General features: G+C 49.2%; 1 protein-coding gene across 1 annotated transcript in view; it reads left to right on the top strand.

The window, feature by feature from the left end:
• The window catches only part of MYOM3 (myomesin 3), a 57,419-nt gene extending 40,273 nt beyond the window's left edge, over window positions 1-17,146 (top strand). The window contains exons 21-36 of the mRNA XM_007935874.1: window positions 368-524; window positions 1,245-1,354; window positions 2,876-2,920; window positions 3,851-3,987; window positions 5,222-5,366; window positions 5,534-5,593; window positions 5,965-6,032; window positions 7,040-7,150; window positions 8,880-8,967; window positions 9,700-9,738; window positions 9,966-10,074; window positions 11,340-11,503; window positions 11,702-11,738; window positions 11,910-11,932; window positions 15,346-15,401; window positions 16,859-17,146. Coding sequence (XP_007934065.1) covers window positions 368-524; window positions 1,245-1,354; window positions 2,876-2,920; window positions 3,851-3,987; window positions 5,222-5,366; window positions 5,534-5,593; window positions 5,965-6,032; window positions 7,040-7,150; window positions 8,880-8,967; window positions 9,700-9,738; window positions 9,966-10,074; window positions 11,340-11,503; window positions 11,702-11,738; window positions 11,910-11,932; window positions 15,346-15,401; window positions 16,859-17,146 — 1,637 coding nt within the window. The remainder of the gene's footprint in view (window positions 1-367; window positions 525-1,244; window positions 1,355-2,875; window positions 2,921-3,850; window positions 3,988-5,221; window positions 5,367-5,533; window positions 5,594-5,964; window positions 6,033-7,039; window positions 7,151-8,879; window positions 8,968-9,699; window positions 9,739-9,965; window positions 10,075-11,339; window positions 11,504-11,701; window positions 11,739-11,909; window positions 11,933-15,345; window positions 15,402-16,858) is intronic.
• Window positions 17,147-19,054: the final 1,908 nt, after the last annotated feature.

The following is a 19,054-nucleotide window of genomic DNA, read 5'->3' as shown; positions in this document are numbered from 1 at the left end:
ATGAGAAAGCAAGGTCCCCCCTCTAGTATATGTGGGTAGGGGAGGAACCAAATAAATGACTACATCTAGAAGACAATTGATGGTAATGATGGGTGCTGTGAAGGAAATATAAGAGGATAATTTGGTCCTGTGGGGGTTACCTTAACTGGGGTGGTCAGAAAGGGCTTCTCTGAGATGACATTTGAACTGAGAAAGAGCTGGATCTTACAAGGCCTCAGAGGGAACAGCAAGAGATTTGGATTTTATTTATTTTATTTTTTTCATTCAAGTGCAGTGAGAAGCCACTGGAGAGTTTAAGTAGGGGAGGGGGCGTGGCCTAATTTATTGTTTACAAATGTCTGTTCTCTCTGTTGGATCCTGTCCTCAGATGCCCCGAAGATCGAGGTTGGCGTGGATGAAGAGGGTCTTATATACTTGGCTTTCGAAGCCCCTGAGGCCCCTGACTCTTCTGAGTTTCAGTGGTCTAAGGATTACAAGGGCCCACCAGACCCCCAGAGGGTCAACATTGAGGACAAAGTTGGCAAGTAAGTGAGGGGAGAGGAAAAAGCACAACTACTTGACAGGTGCCATTATGGTTGGCAGAAGCTCTAGGGTGAGTCAACAGAGCAGGACTCAGGTAATGGGTTCAAAAGGGACTACGTGATCTCTTACAAGGCTGTGGACTGCAGCCTTAAAGAGACATGAGAGGAGAATGCATTTAAGGGGCTGAAACAGCAACATTCATTTGGAGGTTGTTTTTCTCCAAGGCACTGTGTGTGCCTCTGCGTTGGTGAAGCTGAGGAAACGCTCAGGGCCAGGACTAGACTTCTAGCCTGGGCTGCCAGTGACTTATTTCTGCAAGGTTCTCTGGGCTCAGTTTTCTCATCTGTAAAATGGAAGGTTGGAACCAGATAACCACAAAGGCCCCTGTCAAAACACTCTCATGCTTCATTTCTCTCCTAGCAGCTCGTAACCCCTCAGCTCTATCAATCTCAAGCCCTCGGAAGAGAGGGCAGGGCAGTGTGGTTAGTGGGCAGACCCTGTGCTAGAGACCCCGTGCTGGAGGCCCCAACTATGGGGGCCATAGAATGTTCCAAGCCAGAGATTCCCAGGGTAGAAGGGTCCAGGGACGTTCCCAGGTTGGCCAGGGTCTGGGGATGGGTTGCAGGGAAACTGGAGCCAACAGAAATTCTCTAGCTCCCAGGTCTCCAGTGCACAAGGCCAAGGGGCCCCTCTTGGAGCCTCCACTCTCCTCTCTCTGCCAGGTCCAAGGTCATCCTGAAAGAGCCTGGCCTCGAGGATCTGGGCACCTACTCGGTGGTGGTCACTGATGCTGATGAAGACATCTCAGCAAGCCACACACTGACTGAGGAAGGTAATGCCCCCGCTGCACTACCATCTCTCCAGAGAGACAGACCCAGATCAAGGTCCCAAACACAAATGCCTATAGAAGCTGACCAAGAAGTAACAAATATGATCAAAGTAGCAGTTTTCAGAGGGACATAGGCCCTTCCCTACCCATTCATTCATTCATTTACTCAATATCTATTGAGCACCTACCATAAGCCAGGTATCATCCTAGGCATTAAAGATTATATCAGTGGACTCAACAGATGAAAATCCCTGCCTGGTGGGGTTCACATTCTTCTTATCTCTTGTTCTTTGTTCCACTTTTGATAAAGGCAAGGATGCCCAACATGCAGCTTAAGAAAAACAACCATGCAAGTTTGATGATAAATTGCAAATAGCAGTTGTTCTCAGGAATGAGTATTACAACAGAGAGGAGTGGAGACTATGGCAAACCAGAGAGTGGATGTCATGTCTAAGGGGTCATTCCATGTTTGGTGAATTAAATCAAACCAAATCAGTGCTGGTGATTGATGAGATGCTCTGCTATCTCCATGGCAACTGAGGGACAGTCCTCACCCACCGCCTTCCCTGACAGTTGCACATGAAGCCCTTTGATCTTGTTAAGAAGCAGAGGCCAGAGATATCCAGTTTCCAATTCCAGTTCCACGACTGGCTGGTTGTTAGACCTTGGGCAAGTCATTTCACTTCTCTGGGCCTCAGTTTCCTCATCTGTGAAGAGGGATTATAATCCCTGGCTACCCCAACTGAAACAGGGTTGTTAATGCAATTACAATTAGATAATTCATATGCACACTAAAACCATCCACAAAATAGTTGTTTGTTTGTTTGTTTTGACCAGATGTTTGCCAGGAGCCTAGTATTATGTTAAAGACTCCAGGGTTTTTAAAGGAAAATGAGGCATGAGCTCTGTCCCTGCCATCCATGTAACACATATTCACGGAGCATTAGGTACTGATGTAGGTCCAGAGCTTAGCTTAGCTGGAGAGAGAAATCTAACTCAAAGAAATAGTTAGCAAGTGGGTAGCACTCTGCAGAAAAGCCTTGGAGACTTCTAGACTGAGGGGATCAGTGTGTAGCCCAGATCTCCAGCACCAGGGCACCATACTGCTTGGAAACCAGTGGGGCCTGGAGTGGTCCTGGAGGTGCCTCCTACAAAAGGGGGACAATCATGTACACCCCACAACACTGTGTGAGGACCAAAGGAGACAGTGCCAACTGTGGCACATAGTAGATGCTGCTGTGGAGGTGGGACTTGATCCAGGTCTTAAAGAAGAGGGAGAATACACAGCCTCCTGGGGCCCAGCAGCAGACCCCGGCATCTCCCTCGTTGTCCCAGGGCCAGCACCTCCAGTGGCCGTCATCAACCCCTGGGCAGCCAAAGTGACCCTCAGTGGGGAAGGAGGGATCTTAGGACATCAGAAGAGGGTCTCTCACCCAGCACAGAGCCCAGGGATGGCTCCCATGAACTTTACTAGCCCCAGTATTTCATTCTTTCTGGTTTCTTCCTCACTCCTCCCTGTCCCAGAGCTGGACAAGCTGAAGAAGTTGAGTCATGAGATCAAAAACCCAGGTAAGCAGTCTAAGCTGCCAGCCTGAGGCAGCACCCACAGGGCCCATTGTGATGTCCTGAGCAGAGCCAAGAGCCAGAAAATAACCTGGAGGCAAAGGCTGAGGGAGAAAAAATGTGGAGGGTCAGAGCAGTCCTTGAAAAAGGGCAGACAGCAGGGAGCAAAGGGGGTGCAAGGGAGGGGGTGTGCATGCTTTCTTCTTATTGGAGTTATTATTCACTCTTTTCTTGTTTGGAAGGAGCGCTGGTGGAGCTGTGGTTAAAGCATTGGGCTGCTTTAACCAAAGGTGGGCAGTTTGAACCCACCAGCTGCTCCACGGGAGAAAGATGTGGCAGTCTGTTTCCACAAAGATTTACAGCCTTGGGAACCCTACGAGGCAGTTCAATTCTGTCCTATAGAGTCTCTATGAGTCGGAATCAATTCAATGACAGTGGGTTTGATTTTTGGTTTGGATTTTGAATCATTTAAACCTCTGCTTCCCTTGATTAGCAGGGGTTGTGTGTAGTCCCTGGAGCGGGGAGTTACAATCTTTGCCACACACTGGAATCTCACCTGGGGAGCTTTAAAAAAAAAAAAAAAAAAAAAAGATACCCAGGCTGAATCCTCTCCTAATGAAATAAGACTCTCTGGAGGAGGAGCCCAGCATTAGTATTTTTGAAAGTCCTTGAGGATTCCAATGCACAATCAGGTCGAGGACCATTGTCCCCAGAGACCCTGGAGGAGGAAAAGCTTGGCTGAGATTAAATCTCAAGTGAGCATGCGTACAACCCTCCTCAGCTCGCCCTCCCGCACCCGCAACCTGGGCTGTGTCTCTTTCCTGCTCTCCAAAAGTCTTACAAGTTAAATGCCAATTCTGCGCTCAAAGTGGGGCTGGGCGGGAGTCAGGGGATCACCCCCCACACACACCCCTTCCTATGTCCTGTGCCTCCCAGTGATTAAGCTGATCTCTGGCTGGAACGTGGAGGTGCTCGAGCAAGGAGAGGTGCGGCTTTGGCTGGAAGTAGAAAAGTTATCTCCTGCCGCTGAGCTACATCTAATCTTCAACGACAAGGAAATCTTCAGCTCTCCGGTAATTGCGCACTCAGAATTCCTCCTAAGTAAGGTGTTTTCTGGCCCACGAGGTGGCCTCATAGGGCAGTGGTTCTCCACAGGCCGGTACCGCCCCCTAACGGACATTGCAGAAATGGCTGAGGTGCTTGGGCTTTCAACAGTGATGTGTGGGCTTTTAGGATATGAGCGACCCATGTCAGTTAGATGCCCACGAATCCGAAAGACACTGCAACGATTTCCCATGACGGACATTTAAGAGTTGGAGGGAGGCATGGAAAATTGTTACTGTAATGAAAATACAAGTAACAAAACATTCACCAACACAACGTCCACATTTACAATTCAATGACATTGTTACACTTTTCGTGTTATGACGCCATTATCACTCTGCTTTTCCAAAATACTCCATTACTATTAACATAAGGGAGCTCTGGTGGCGTCATGCCTAAGGCATTTGACTGCTAACCGGAAGTCTGGCAGTTCAAACCCACCAGCCACTCCGTGGAAGGAAGGTTGGGCAATCTACTTCTGTAGTTACATCGCCTCGGAAACCCAAGGAGGGGTCACTATGAGTCAAACCGACTAAACAGCAGTGCGTTTGGTTTGGTATTACAGATAGAATTCACATTGATTTCTGTAAACTATGTATGTGGATAGGTATGAATTGCACTATATGAATTACCATTTTTATTTATAAACATGGCATTTCATGAGATTCAACCTCATACTGTCTGTGACTTTCATCTCTAGATGGTAAAATGACAATTAGAATGTATGTCCTACAGAGAATAAGTGCTGGTCTGACAGACGAAAGAGCACTGGTCTAGAACTCAGAAGGTTAATGTCCACCCCCTGTGGGAACTGACTACGTGAACTGGGCTCCGGCTCTTCACCTTTCTGTGCCTCAGTTTCTGCATCTGTATAGAATCCCAGGATCAGTGGTAGCAAATGAGAAAATAAATGGAAAGTTCTGTGAAAATAATAAGCGTGACCTTGGCATGTGATAAAGGATGTGTAATTGACATCAAGTGCCCCTTCCTCGCTGTCAGACCCAGGAGGTATTTCTCAGAGACGGATTGTGCAGGAGCTCCAGTCTATGTAAATAGCAGAGGGTTAACTAGGGCCCCCCAGTCTCTGAAGGTTGATAACCTGGGTAGTTCCCAGGCCAACTAGCCTTGACTTGTGCTCTATGACACAAGTGCCCTGGAAACAAGAAAAGTGCAGAGAGAACTCTGGGCATCTGTTCTCCCCAGAATCGCAAAATCACTTTTGACCGAGAGAAGGGCCTGGTGGAAGTGATCATCCAGAACTTGTCTGAGGAAGACAAAGGGTCCTACACTGCTCAGCTCCGAGACGGCAAAGCCAAGAACCAGATCACCCTGGCACTGGTGGATGACGGTCAGCCACGCCCTGCCCAGCCCCCATACCTGGCCTTCCCCCAGGGCTCTCTGCTCCTGGCTCTGGGGGCTGCTGAGAGCATCCCTTTTCTTCTATCCATCCTGATGCCCCCTCCCTGGACCTGCGCTCCTCTTGACTCATGCCATTTCCTCCCTATGTGTTCACAGATTTTGACAAACTTCTGAGGAAGGCAGATGCTAAGAGAAGAGACTGGAAGAGAAAACAGGGTAAGAGCTGCTGGGGTGAAAGTCAGAAGCCTGGGTACTGGGCCAGTGGTCAGTGGAGGGAAATTGGTTAATGGGGATACCTCAGCCCTGCTCTGGGGGAGGGTCCCCTGCAATTCACCCAGCCTGTCCCTGTGGCCAAACAGCACTTACTGGCACTGAGAGTGAATGCCTCCTTAAATTTTGCACCTCAGCACCTCCCTTGCCCTTCTGGCCGGCTTTAGCGGGGAGCGGCGCTGCAATATCTGTGGTGCCAGTGGGCTTTAGCTACTCTCCACCACCACCCCCGCTGGCTTCCTTTATCCCGCCACCAGGTGGCGCCCTGCCTGAGTTTGGCACTCTGACCAGGTGGGCGTGTCTGTTTTTGCACTCAGGTCCCTATTTTGAGGAGCCTTTGCAGTGGAAGGTCACAGAGGACTGCCAAGTGCTGCTGACATGCAAGGCAAATCCCAGCCCCCACCTCCAGCCCTGGCCCCAGGCCCAGTGGGGCAAGACTTGTGGGTGGTCCCCAAACCTTGTGGCTATTCCTGCCCCACTCCCCAAATTCCATACTGTGTTTAATCTCACACCTGGGAAGTAGCCCCAGGGAGATTGTATTTGACCGAAAAAAGGAAGCCACTCGTGGTGGAGCCCAGAGAACGAAATGAGTGTGAGTGGGCCTGTTATTTTTAGCCTTGCCAGACATTGTGCCCAATCCCTCTGCAGTATTATTTTATCTTCCTCTCAATCATGTGAGATAGGCATTCCCATCGTGACTTTATAGATGAGAAGCTGAGTGGGAAAATAGCGCAAGACCACGTAATAAGAGAGAGAGCCCAAGTTTTAGCCAAATCGGCTCCAAAGCCCCAGGTTAAGAGCTGACTCAGCCTCTTTAGATAATTGGAAGGAGAGGTAGGAGGAGGGTGGTCCCCTAGCAGCAATGGGGTCACATTCATTCAACAAACTCAAAGCACCAGACACTACTGTGTACCACACACTGTCAGACCCTGGGCATACAAGGATGGAGAAGTGTCTCTGTTGACTTCTAGGAGTCCACATCCCAAGGCAGGATCATTGGAAAATGTGTGAGTCTGGTGCTGTGATAGGGATTTAATCCAACCTGACTACAAGGGAGTGGGCACTTGGGGGGTGCTTCAAGGAAGGTTTCCTGGAGGAGGTGACATCTAACCTAAGTCTTTAAAAAGAGTAGGCATTTGTGAGGGAAAATAGGGTAGGGGAGGGCTCAAGAGACACAGGGAGCACCAGTAGCAAAAGCCCAGAGTCCAGAAGTCAGCAGAGGAGACAAATGATGTGAGGAAGGGATCAGCGGAGACTTAACCTGAGTGTGTGTGTGTGGAGCAGGGGGAGTGACGAGGGATGCCGTTGTTTGTGAAATCGCCCTGATGAGCTGAGTTTTTACTTAAAAAGAGAGAAAGCCTGATGGAGCACCTCACTGTCCACCCTCCTTAGGTGACCAATACCAAGAAGGAGACCTGCTTCCAGTGGCTCTTCCAGAGGAAAGAGATTCCAGATGGTCAGTATGACCCACAGACTGGAGCAGGGGTTCTCTACATCCAAGAGGTAAGTGCAGCTCCGGGGCTCTGCTCCCCAGCTGGGCAGGGCCGGGAGTCAGAGCAGAGCCAGGACTAGGGTGACACAAAGGATCACTAACTCCAGATACAGAATTTAAGGAGGCACCAAAAAAATCAGTAATCAAGGTAAGTCCTATTTTAGTGCAATATTTGAAAAATTCCAAATTAATGCTAAAAAAAAAAAGCCAAAAGGAACAAAATACCAAAATTTTAAACAGACAGAATTGGTATTTTGGATTTTTCCTATTGTCTTAGACATCAATATGGCTCTATAGTCTTGGCCCCAGCTCTGACTCTTTGTGCCACCTTGTGCTCATCACTATCCCTCACTGCCCTCGGTCTTCATCTGTACCATGGTCTTCATCTGTACCATGCACAGGTCAGAGGGTGCTCTCACTCAGGGTCCTCCCTGCCTGACTGTGTAAAGCAGGGCAGGAAGAATACCACAGTGTCCGGCAGTCTGAGCAGAATAAAGTAGGGCCTGGAGTCCAGTTCTCCCTTCCCCCTCCCCCAGGCCCTTCCCTATGGGCTTCAGAAGAGTGTGGCTTAGTTAAGAGAGAAACACAAGACTTGTTCTTAAAAATAATTCCGTACTTTTCTGCCCTGTTGCTGATTTCTGAATACCAGAGGGGACTGGAGCAAGTGTGGGTTTGCTGACTGGGAAGGAAATACTGATTTCAGGGTCTTCTCCCAAATCCAGGCTGGGATGATGCCCAAACAGTGTTTTTCCCACTGTGGAAGCTTGGCATCAAGTAGGTGCTCAATACATATTGATGGGTGGATGAGTCTTGTTATAATCATCCATCCCATTGATGCAGAACTCTCTGGCTTCCCAATAGTTACATCCATTGGTCCTGCAAGTTGGCAGGGTAAGGATTACATCACCATTTTACAGATGACTAAACTGAAGCTCAGAGGGTTTAAGTGCAAAGACACAAAGCTAGAGAGCTGAATCAGAAACCACTCCAGTCGCCCAGCCCTTGGGGGTTTGGCTGGGACTTTGGTGTCCTCTCTGGGCAGGGGAGACTAGGAGAGGAGTGTTGAGGCTCAGCCTCTGGACCCCCGGGTTAAGAGCTGCCTCTGCCTTGGATCCTGGTCAGGGTAGAGGTGTCCTTTGAGAGTACAGGAGGCAAATATTACTCCGGGCCCAGAAGGAGGAACCATGTAAGGAAGTCAAAAGTGACTTCCAGACTTCAAGAACACAACCCAAGTCTTTGCTGAGTGTCAGTTCAGGTTTCATTTGACAAGCAATGTGCCAGAAAGGACTCCTTTGTCTTGGATGAAAGAAGACACACAGCCTTCCGGAAAAGTGCAGAGGTGGCCCACCTTCTGGGCCCAGAGTACAGGGTAGCTCCGGCAGAGCGTGTGTCCCACTCAGAGGAGCTGGTGAGGAGGACCAGCTGTGCTGGGCTCGGCGCAACTACTGGAATCCAAATGAGGGAGCGTCTGTTTCTGCGCTCAACTCTCCCAACACCAGTTCCAGGCCCAGACAAGCTCTGAGCTTGAATCCATGGGCCCTGGAGCCAGAAGGAGCTTTAGAAAGCAACCAGCCCAGCTCCCCCACCCCCCACCCCACCCCCCGTCATCACAGCTGGGGTGGGGGAGATGACTGTGCCCAGAGGGTCACATAGAGAGTTAGGCTCCGGCCTGGGGATTTGCGGTCAGTCGCTGCTTCTGGAACCCATGCTGACACTGCCATCTCTCATCCTTCTTTCCAGTTGTCCAAAGAGAACAAAGGAATCTACAGAGCAGTGGTTTCCGACAATCGAGGGGAAGATGACACCCAGCTGGACCTCACAGGTGAAGGTAGGAGCTGGTGATGTTAGAGACGGGCCAGGAAGGCCACAGGTGACACAAACGGGGTCAGAGACTGTAGTATGTCCTGGGGGTAAAATTTATAGGATTTTCATGCCAGACACCAAAAAAAAAAAAAAACACACCTCACTGCCATCAAGTCGATTTTGACTTATAGTGACTCCTCCTTGGATTTCCAAGGCGGTATCTCTATAGAAGTAGATTGCCCAGTCTTCTTTCAGAGGAGTGGCTGGTGGGTTTGAACTGCCAGCCTTCTGGTTAGCAGTCAAATCCCTTAGGCACTACACCAGCAGAGGTCCCACAGAGAGGATAAATGACTTGTCCAAGTTTGCACAGCTAGCCAGTGCCGGTCCTCATCTGTATGACTCTAAGGCCCATGTTCACTGCATATACCACAGTGAGCCCAGGCCTGGGACCCAAAGCCTGAATTCACTCCTCTGCCCCACAGCAGGCCCTGGCTCCTCATCCGGCTTGTCAGCTCAGTCTGTAAGACAATGTCCAGATTGACCTATCTATCCTCTATCCATGGTGTCCCCTGTGCCACACCAATCACTGAGTGCCCTGGACCCCCTTCCCAATACCAGATCCAGAGAGTCGGCCTGCAGAGCTCTCTGTGCCCAAGACTGGCACGAGAACTCCACCAGCCTTTGCAAAGGACAGCCCTCTCTTGGCATGGCCCTGTCAGATCCCTACACCAGCTGACCGTTTTCTGTCTCCTTCCAGCTCTGGATGCTATCTTCAATGAGCTGGGCAGGATTAGTGGTAAGCAAACCTGCCTCTTTTCTCAGCCCCACCCTGATGACATCCAGCCTCAGCCACTAGGGGATAAGCTTGGTTTCCAGCCTCAAAGACCGGGAGAAGCTCCTGCCTCCTCACAACACTGTATTCCCCTCACCCCAACCCCCAGAGCAAGGGTGACCAGGTTGTCCCTAAAACATGTTGCAAAAAGGGCCTAGGGGAAGACTCACTCTTCTCCTCTGTCTCCCTAGCCCTCTCTGCTGCCCCTCTGAAAATCCAGGGGACCGAGGAGGGAATCCGGATCTTCAGCAAAGTCAAGTACTACAACGTGGAGTACATGAAAACCACCTGGTTCCACAAGTAGGTCTGCCTACCTGGAGCCCTAGCCAGCTGGAGGGGGCTCAGCACCTGCCCCGAGGGGCTTTCCACTCCCCCCAGGCCCTCTAATAGAACACAGTCCCAAGGGATTGGCAGAGATTTTTTTTTTTTTTTTTTTTTCACATTGGTCCTGCTGTCCACAGAAGGAGTCAGGGATAGAGAATAGCAGTCAGAAGAGTAGAATTTGGCTTGTGATCTCAAGGGAAGGTAGGAACTTGGTTGTAGGAGCATTTTTCCAGAATATCCACAGCCACAGTGAGATGGTTCTCTCAGAGCAGCATCTGAGAACTGGAGGAGGGAGAGAGGAAGGAGCAAGGAAGAACCAGATGGTCAGGTGGGTCATGGTGCCCTTGTGGGTCACTGCAGCTTTAGCAAACTCAGGTAGCCAGACACCCAGGCTCAGGAAAAGATGCAGGCAGAAGGGATCTGTGGGGCTAAGAACTAACTAAAGGCCAGGGCTTGAAGCCAGGGTAGAAAAGGTATCCACAGAGACTCAGGAACAGAAATTCAGCCAGCAGCTAAGTGACTCCAGATTGTTTGGGAGCAGGAATTTTCCCAGAGTTTTTTATAATGTGCACACCTCAGCCTTGTGGGGCAGATATTACTGTACCTGTTCTACGAGGAAGTCTAGACTGACTTGGTCAAGTTTGTCAAATCATTGAGAGCCAAGACCACATTGAATTCCAGGAAACAGGCCTTCCTAGCCAGAGTCTCTGACTCTGACTCTGTGACTTGACCCAGAGGTGTCACTTCTGCAACACCACACAGAACAGGGCCAGGTGTCTTGAGAAGAGCAATTTAAGGAAGGAAGGGAAGGAGTTTAACCTTATATGGTTTCTAAGGACTGGGGAAAGTGATTGTGAGAAAGAAAAGCAGGAGGCTTAAGATAAGGAGAATGAAGAGGTGAGGAAGTACCTCCCATTGGTGGGGGAGGTGGCAGTCACTGACCTTGGAGCACTGTTTCTTCAGAAGCCCAGCCTGCAGGGCATCTCACAGTGACAAACTCAGTGCTAGCACATAGCTGATGCGCCACAAGGTTTGATGCATGAATGGTCGAATGATGAATGAATAAGTGAATGAATATTTATTGAGTGTCTCATGGACAGTCACCACCCACACACAGCTCAGGTGTCTGGAAACAAAACCCCAGGAGAGGAGCTTGGGGCTGAGTGTACACTTGCAGACAGACAGCCTGCCCTGGAAGCCCTCTGAGGCTGAGCCGTGTTAACCACTGCCCTCCCGTTCAGAGATAAACGCCTGGAGAGCACTGACCGGCTGAGGGCTGGCACCACTCTGGATGAGATCTGGCTCCACATCCTGGACCCCAAAGACTCAGACAAGGGCAGATACACTCTGGAAATAGCTGCCGGGAAGGAAGTCCGGCAGCTCTCAGCCGATCTCTCAGGCCAAGGTGAGCCATCCACCTGTCTGTCCACAGAGAAGCATGGTTACAAAATCCCATGGATGTTTTGGGGACCCTCATCTCTCCCCACCCAATCTGGGCACTGCCATAAATGAATATGGAAGGGAGGAAAGAATGGAGGAACAGTCCGCTGGGTCACAGGAGCAGAGCCACCACTCCCCCTTGCCTCTTTTTTTCTTCTTTCAGCTTTTGAGGACGCCCTGGCTGAACACCAGCGGTTGAAGTAAGTGTCCCTCTGTGTGAATCATGGGCCTTTGGGATGTGGCATGAAATGTGCATGGTACCCTCCCTGGGAGCCCCAGCTGCCTCCACCCTTCCCTCTTCACCCCTCACCCCCAACTGGACAGGATAGTCCTTTAACAAATGGAACCTTTTCCACATTTCTGTTTTCCAGAGCGGCGGCCATCATCGAGAGGAGTAAGTTCACCGATGTTTTTGTTTTCTTGTTTCCCCGTTTGGGATGGGTTTGGGCAGCTGAAGTTCCAGGTCCCCAGTAGGGTGTGGCTCTGGACTCTGACAGAGCTGCTCTGGGAAATGTGGGTAGGGGCAGCGTGAAGGCAGAAGATAAGAAGGATGAGGGCTGGCTGAGATCATGAGCATGGAAATGCCCGGTGGACCTGGAGCCAAGCAGACACACAGCAATGTTGGTAGGACCCCAGAGGCAAGGGATTTGAGAAGAAGGAGTAGGCAGTCCTTCCCGAATGAGGTGTGGGGAAGGGGAGACTTTAAACCCAAAGCTGACTGCCAGGCATTAGAGCCTCATCTAATCCAGGGTGCAGCCCCAAACCCAAAGGGATGTGCCATGGCCTCTGAGTGCCACAAGGTCCACATACCTAGAGCTCCCCATTCTTTGATCTCCCTCAACCACTTCTAAATGCCCCATTTTTTGAGGAGTCTGGCCTTGTGGTCTCACTGGCCCAGCAGATCAGGCATAGACGTTTTGATGAGGGAAAGACTTGCCACAGAGCAAAGCAGCCCAACAGCCTGACAGCAAACAAGGGACTGAGAGACGGTAAGAAACAAACAAGAGGATAGAAAACAACAGACAGGGCCATTACCTGTCACCACCGCCTGTCTGTCACCGGAGGTTTGCATCTTCCCATGATGCTGAACAGATTTCAGCAGAGCTTCCAGACTAAGATGATGAAGAAAAGCCTGGCGATCTATTGCCAAAAATCAGCCAATGAGAGCCCAACAGACCATAGCAGTCTGAGTCACAGCCAATCACAGGTGTGCTGCAGAAGGGCAGTGTTTCATTCCACTGTGCATGGGGTCACTATGAGTCAGGGGTGGACTTGACAGCAGTTAGGAACAACGAAAGATTTATCCTTCGTGGTGTCCTGGTCCCTGAGTGCCCACTCTTCATGGGAAATACAGGCCTTGGCATTCTTAACTAGAATCTGAAAGGGGCCAATCGAGAAGTTTAAATGGCTCAAAAGGCCTTGCAGGGGGTGTCCAGCATGGTGGAAAAAGCACAGCCTCAGCCTACCCCTTGGCTCAGAGTGGCACCAATTCAAGGAGGCTTAGCCACTGGCTAAGCATTGACTAGGTAAAGCCATTCCCTCTGGAATTGTGTGCCTCACCCAGGGCACTACCAAAGGGAAGCAGAGTTCATTGACACATGGTTGCCGAGGCCTATGGATTCTGAAGCAAGGAATATGGATCCTCTCACCCCAGCTGGGGCAGGCTGGTGTAAAATTTCTCCAACAGCTTCTATTTCTGGGGCCTTCACCACCCAATTCGGGGCCCTGAGCCCTTTATGGTCATTGGACAATCAATTTTGAGCTCTTTGTACTTCCTTCCCTATTCGATGCTCTAGGGCCATGCTGACCACTCCCTTCTGTTCCCACAGCCTCAGCTGCAGTATAAGCAATATATGGTCTTTCCACTTAGTAATTTACAACCATGTTATCTTCCTGCCCACCCATGATGGCCACCAGGGTCCTCCCTTGACCAGAGTCAAGTGCCCCAAAAGGTTCTACCCCACTTTTCCTGATCCCCTCTTGGTACACGCCCTTAGCTTGTTCATCACACCCATCATGTGCGGATTTTGCTAATTTAAGCCTCAGAACAATCTAATGGGCCTTCTTTCCCAGTTCTTGAGGGAGGGCACCCTGCTGTCATCTCCAAGAACCACCAATCGTAATGATAACCTCACATCAGTGACCAAACCGTTGTTGTTGTTGTTGTTATTTGCCATCGAGTCGGCCACGACTCATAGCGACCCCTCCTTGGGTTTCCGAGGCAGTATCACTACGGAAGTAGGATTGCCCAACCTTCCTTCCGAGGAGTGGCTGGTGGGTTTGAACCGCCAGCCATCTGGTTAGCAGGCAAGTGTCTTAGCCATTATGCTACCAGACCAAACCGTAGTCATAAAAATAGTGTGCCAGAGGTGTCTGACCTTCTCTAACTTCATGAGGAGGCAAGAGAGTCAAGAACAGCCCAAGGCTGATTCCTTTCAAGCAGATGTCAGACATTCCTCCTCTCTTCAACCTTTTTACCAATTCTGACACGAGCTGTCCCTCCCACAGCACTCTGCTTCTCTGCTGAATTCAGTAATTCTTTGCAGTAGCCACACAGAACTCACAGACAATACCCACAATTACGAGGTGTATTAGGAAAGTGACAGGTTACAATTTAGGATCAGAAATGACTCAGAATACGGTTCTTTGATCAGGACAGCCTCTTCTCAGCTGCACCTGTAGGAAGGCCTTTCTCTGGCCCTCAGCACCTCACTCCCTTAGGCCTCCAGGGCCAACCAGGCCTCTGCCCTGCTTGGACAAGTGTTACCAAAAAAAAAAAAAAAAAAAAAAGCCAAACTCACTGCTGTCAAGCTAGATCTGACTCATAGCAACCCCTCCTTAGGTTTCTGAGGCAGTATCTCTATGGAAGTAGATTACCTTATCTTCCTTTTAAGGAGTGGCTGGTGGGTTTGAACCACTGGCCTTCTGGTTAGCAGTCAAGTGCCTTGGGCACTATGCCACCAGAGCTCCTTGGACAAGTGTTAGAGAGCTCTCCAGCTCTGCCAGTAAGGGCCCAGAGGCACCTCATGCCACCAGTAAGCCTCAGCTCAGTGGCGCTCAACTCTCTCACTGCAGGGGCTAGTGCACCCTCTCATGTTGCTCTCCCGGCTCTGCTCCCTCTGCCACTGCCATTTCTCTGCCACTGCTTCTCACTGTCTCCAGTATTACAGCCATCTGTCTCCCGGCTCGAGGAGGTTCCCAGTGCAGGGACCCTGGGCCCAAAGGATGTACTCTGCTCCTATCTCTTCTTGATATTAGTCAGGTTCCCCTTTTTACCTCTGGAGTGGCTCATTTTAAGCCTAGTGTGCTGGCAAAACTGACCAGTCCACTCGTTAGGGTTCCATACATCTTATTTGCACTATTAGCAAGCTGTCCAATCCCTTTGGTGAGCCACAAGTATCTTATTTGCATAGTTCCACCCAGTCACTTGATGGGAGTTACAAGACAATGGCGAGAAAGGCCATGTAAAAGTGATCCATCACACTACAATAGTATGTCTCTTATCTTCCATCTTGAAGGTAGAGAAACATCTTTACATTTTAAAGGTTTCCATCCAAAATGCCAGCCACTCCTCGGAAGGAAGATGGGGCAATCTACTTCCATAGTGATACTGTCTCGGAAACCCAAGAGGGGTCACTATGAGTCAGATCCAACTCGATGGCACATAACAACAACAACATCCAAAATTCTTAAAATAGAAAAAAAAAAGCAAATACAAAGATAAATCTCAATTATGTGGAAACCTCCTTCTGTGAAGCAGCCAGCAAGAATGGAATTATTCCTGGGGCGTCCTTTTTTCTCTTCCAGATCGTGCCAAAGTCGTGAGGGGCCTGCCAGACGTGGCCACAATTATGGAAGACAAGGTACAGACCCTTCTGCTCCACACTTGTGTTTCCTAGGTGTAGATCACAGATCATGAAACAGTGTAGCATTGTGGATACAAGAGCCAGAAAATGGCTGAGTGGCCAAAGGGGCTGGATCTGCCAAGTCTGGCCAAGTGATCACACTGGTTGGTTGCAGGTAGTACCAGGGAGAGATGCTGAGCCTGGAGCCAGCCCCATGTGGGTGTTGGTCACAGCTCTGCCCCCGTCTCTCTAAGTGGCCCTGGGTGTTACTTCTGTCTCTGAACTTCAGTTTCCACAGAATTTGGACAGGGTGATTCCTGAAAACCCTTCCAGGGCTGAAATTCTGCAAGTCTAATGTTCCAGAAAATGACAGCTAACATTTTTCTGGCGTTTACTTTGAAACAGGCACTCTCCGTACATGTTACATATTTTAGCTTATTTAATCACGGCTCAAACCAAAAATATCCCCTGAAGTGTTCTTAAAACCAAGCAGTAGTTTAGCTTAACTAGTAAATGTCTGCCTTGAGCATTATCCTCTTTTAAGAACTATCTACATGGGATCAAATTAACAACAGCAACTGGAAAGATTAGATAGGAACCTTAAGGGACAGTGAATTAATGTTAATTACGGAGGAACGACTCAGAAAAGGAAGGTGAGAATGTAGTGTAGAAACTGTTGAATTGGTGTATATTTTGCTGTGTGATCTCAACAACAACTAAATACATGAAATTACTTTAAAAATCATCAAGGCAACTACAAAAAACAGGATGTTATTACTAGTCCCATTTTATAGCTAAGGAAACTGAGGTTCAGAGAGGTTAACAGACTTGACTAAGGTCACACAGCTTAAAGGGGAAGAGCTGGGATTCACACCCAGAGCCTGTGTGTTTAACCATTTACGCTGTGCATTAGACCTTGCCCTAGAATTTTCTAACTCAACTCATGGAATCCTTTCCTTAAAGCAATATAACCTTATTTGTGTGGTAAAATCATAATGACTATATAGGAGCTCTGGTAGCGTAGTGCCTAAGGGCACTTGACTGCTAACCAGAAGCCTGGTGGTTCAAACCCACCAGCCACTCCTTGGAAGGAAGGTTGGGCAATCTACTTCTGTAGTGATACCGCCTCAGGAACCCAAGGAGGGGTTGCTATGAGTCGGATCCAACTCAACAGCACATAACAACAACAACAATATATACAACAAAAAGCAATAAATTCTATGGTAAATAATTGCTAGAGCAATAAAGGTCTGTCTGAAATTCTAACTAGTAAGTATTTTGATGGAAAAGTTGAGAATGGGAGCTGTGGGATTAAAATAGTGTGTCTCTTCCTTTATGGGCTACAGTAAAGCACATGTAAGGAGTTTATTATCACAAGGAGCAGCTTGTCCTGGGAGCTTTCTGGGGGAGTGAAGGTGGTTGCCCGGATTATCCCCCAAGGTGAAACTGAGTTCTCTTCCTGTCCTTTGAAACAGACACTGTGCCTGACCTGCGTGGTCTCTGGTGATCCCACTCCTGAAATCTCTTGGCTAAAGAATGACCACCCTGTCACCTTCCTTGACCGCTATCACATGGAAGTGAAAGGGATGGAGGTCACCATCACCATCGACAAGGTTAAAAGTGAGGACAGCGGGCGCTACGGTGTCTTCGTCAAGAACAAGTATGGCTCTGAGACAGGCCAGGTCACCATCAGCGTATTCAAGCACGGGGAGGAGCCCGAGGAGCTGAAGAAGAGTGATGAGGTGTTCTCAGGCACAGCCTGAAGTCCAGTCTGCATGGACCAGTAGGGCCGACCGGTAGGGTAAACCAATATGACCACAGGCCACAGGAGTGAGGAAGAGGAGAGCAGAGATAGGGTAGAACCCAGAATGTGGGGGTGGAAGTGGGATGGATGCACTGAAATGGGGAAGCTAAGTCTGTGCTGGGATCCTGAGGAACACTTGGGTAGCAAAACAAGCCCTGGACTTGGAGTAGGAAACCTAAGTGCAAGATTTCACCTCCAAACTTGCCATGAGCCTTTGTTTTCTCATCTACCAAATGGGAATTCCTACTCTGAGAGACTGTTTGTGAAGCCCCTTACAAACCACATACCAATGGTTCTCAATGGGAGATAATTTTGCTGGACATTTGGCAATGTCCAAATTTTTGTTTGTCCCAACTGAGGGGGTTCTACCGACACCCCGTAGATAGAGGCCAAGGATGCTGCTAAACTTCCTACAATGCTCAGGACAGACCACACAACAAAGAATTATTTGATCCCAAATGTCAATAGTGCCAAAGTTGAGAAAGCCCACCATACACTGGTATATTACAATACCCCTCTTTTAAGATACATTTTCAATTCACTTAAGTTCAACAAACATTCATTTGAGGTCTAGAGCTCTGGTAGTGTAATGCCTAAGGCACTGGACTGCTAATCAGAAGGCTGGCGGTTCAAACCCACCAGCCACTCCTCAGAAGGGAGGCTGGGCAATCTACTTCCATAGTGATACTGCCTCGGAAACCCAAGGAGGGGTCACTATGAGTCGGGTCCAACTTGACGGCACATAACATATGCCAGGCTGAAGATGGCACTAGGAATGTAAATAACTGATACACAGGCCTGCCTGCATCCTGGAGCAGAGACAGACACAGGGGCAAATGGCACCAGGCCACAGCAGATTATGAGGAGGATTATAAACTCACTGCCATCGAGTCAATTCTGACTCACAGTGACCCCTACTGGGTTTCTGAGGTGGTAAATCTTTACAGAAGTAGATTGCCTCATCTTCCTTCCACAGAGTAGCTGGGGGGTTTGAACCACCAACGTTCTGGTTAGCAGCCCAATACCTTAGGCACTATCCCACCAGAGCTCCTTGAGGATTATAAAGCAGGTTCAAATAAAGTGCTATCCAAGGTCAGAAGAGGGAGATGCTCAATGGGGAGAGGTGGGGCTTCCAAACAGCTCCACAGAAGGGGCAGAATAGGTGCTGGGCCCAGAAAAGCAAGTCCGATTTGGCAGTGGAAATGGGAGAAGGACAGTTCAGGAGCAGGGCATGGTATGAGCAAAGATAAGGAGATGGAGTGAGGTTGCCTAGGCAGTCTTAGATGCCAGGTTTTAATAACATTTAAGATTTCTTCTGGGGCAGGACTTCTGCCCAGCGCGACCGATGCTGGTTGGCCTTCCTTGGTGGATCGCTGTGCAGAGCTGGGCATTTCACTACCCTCTGGTTTCCTTCTTTTTAAAAATATTTTCTGGGGATTATAAAAATTATAGATGGTGTAAAACGTTGGAAAACCCCGTAAAATATTAAGGAGAAAATAAAAATTGCCTATAGTACCAACACCAGAAGGTAACACCTGCCTGTGGTTTCTGAAATGACTTCTGAACTAAAGGATAAAATGACACTCTCCTACATTCACCACCAAAGCCCCCATGAAGGCACGGTGGGTAATTATGCTCCCAGTGGCTCGTGGTCTAGGTACCACGATTCAGGCAGCCCTGGTATTCAATGCAGCCTTCATTGAGCAGGCGCCTAACTGAGCACTGAGTGAAAACAAGCTGGGGAACCAGGGTGGTCTTGGTCGCAATCCCACCTGGGTTTGAAGTACCTCTCTACCACACACACACTCACTAGGTTACCTTGGGCAATTCTTTTCCTTTTTCTGGCCTTGGTTTCTCGTGTGTAAAG

The sequence above is a fragment of the Orycteropus afer genome, unplaced genomic scaffold (assembly GCF_000298275.1).
Source record: "Orycteropus afer afer isolate SDZICR_OR568_19922 unplaced genomic scaffold, OryAfe1.0 scaffold00031, whole genome shotgun sequence".
Lineage (NCBI taxonomy): Eukaryota > Metazoa > Chordata > Mammalia > Tubulidentata > Orycteropodidae > Orycteropus > Orycteropus afer.
This window is presented reverse-complemented; position numbering and strand designations above follow the sequence as displayed.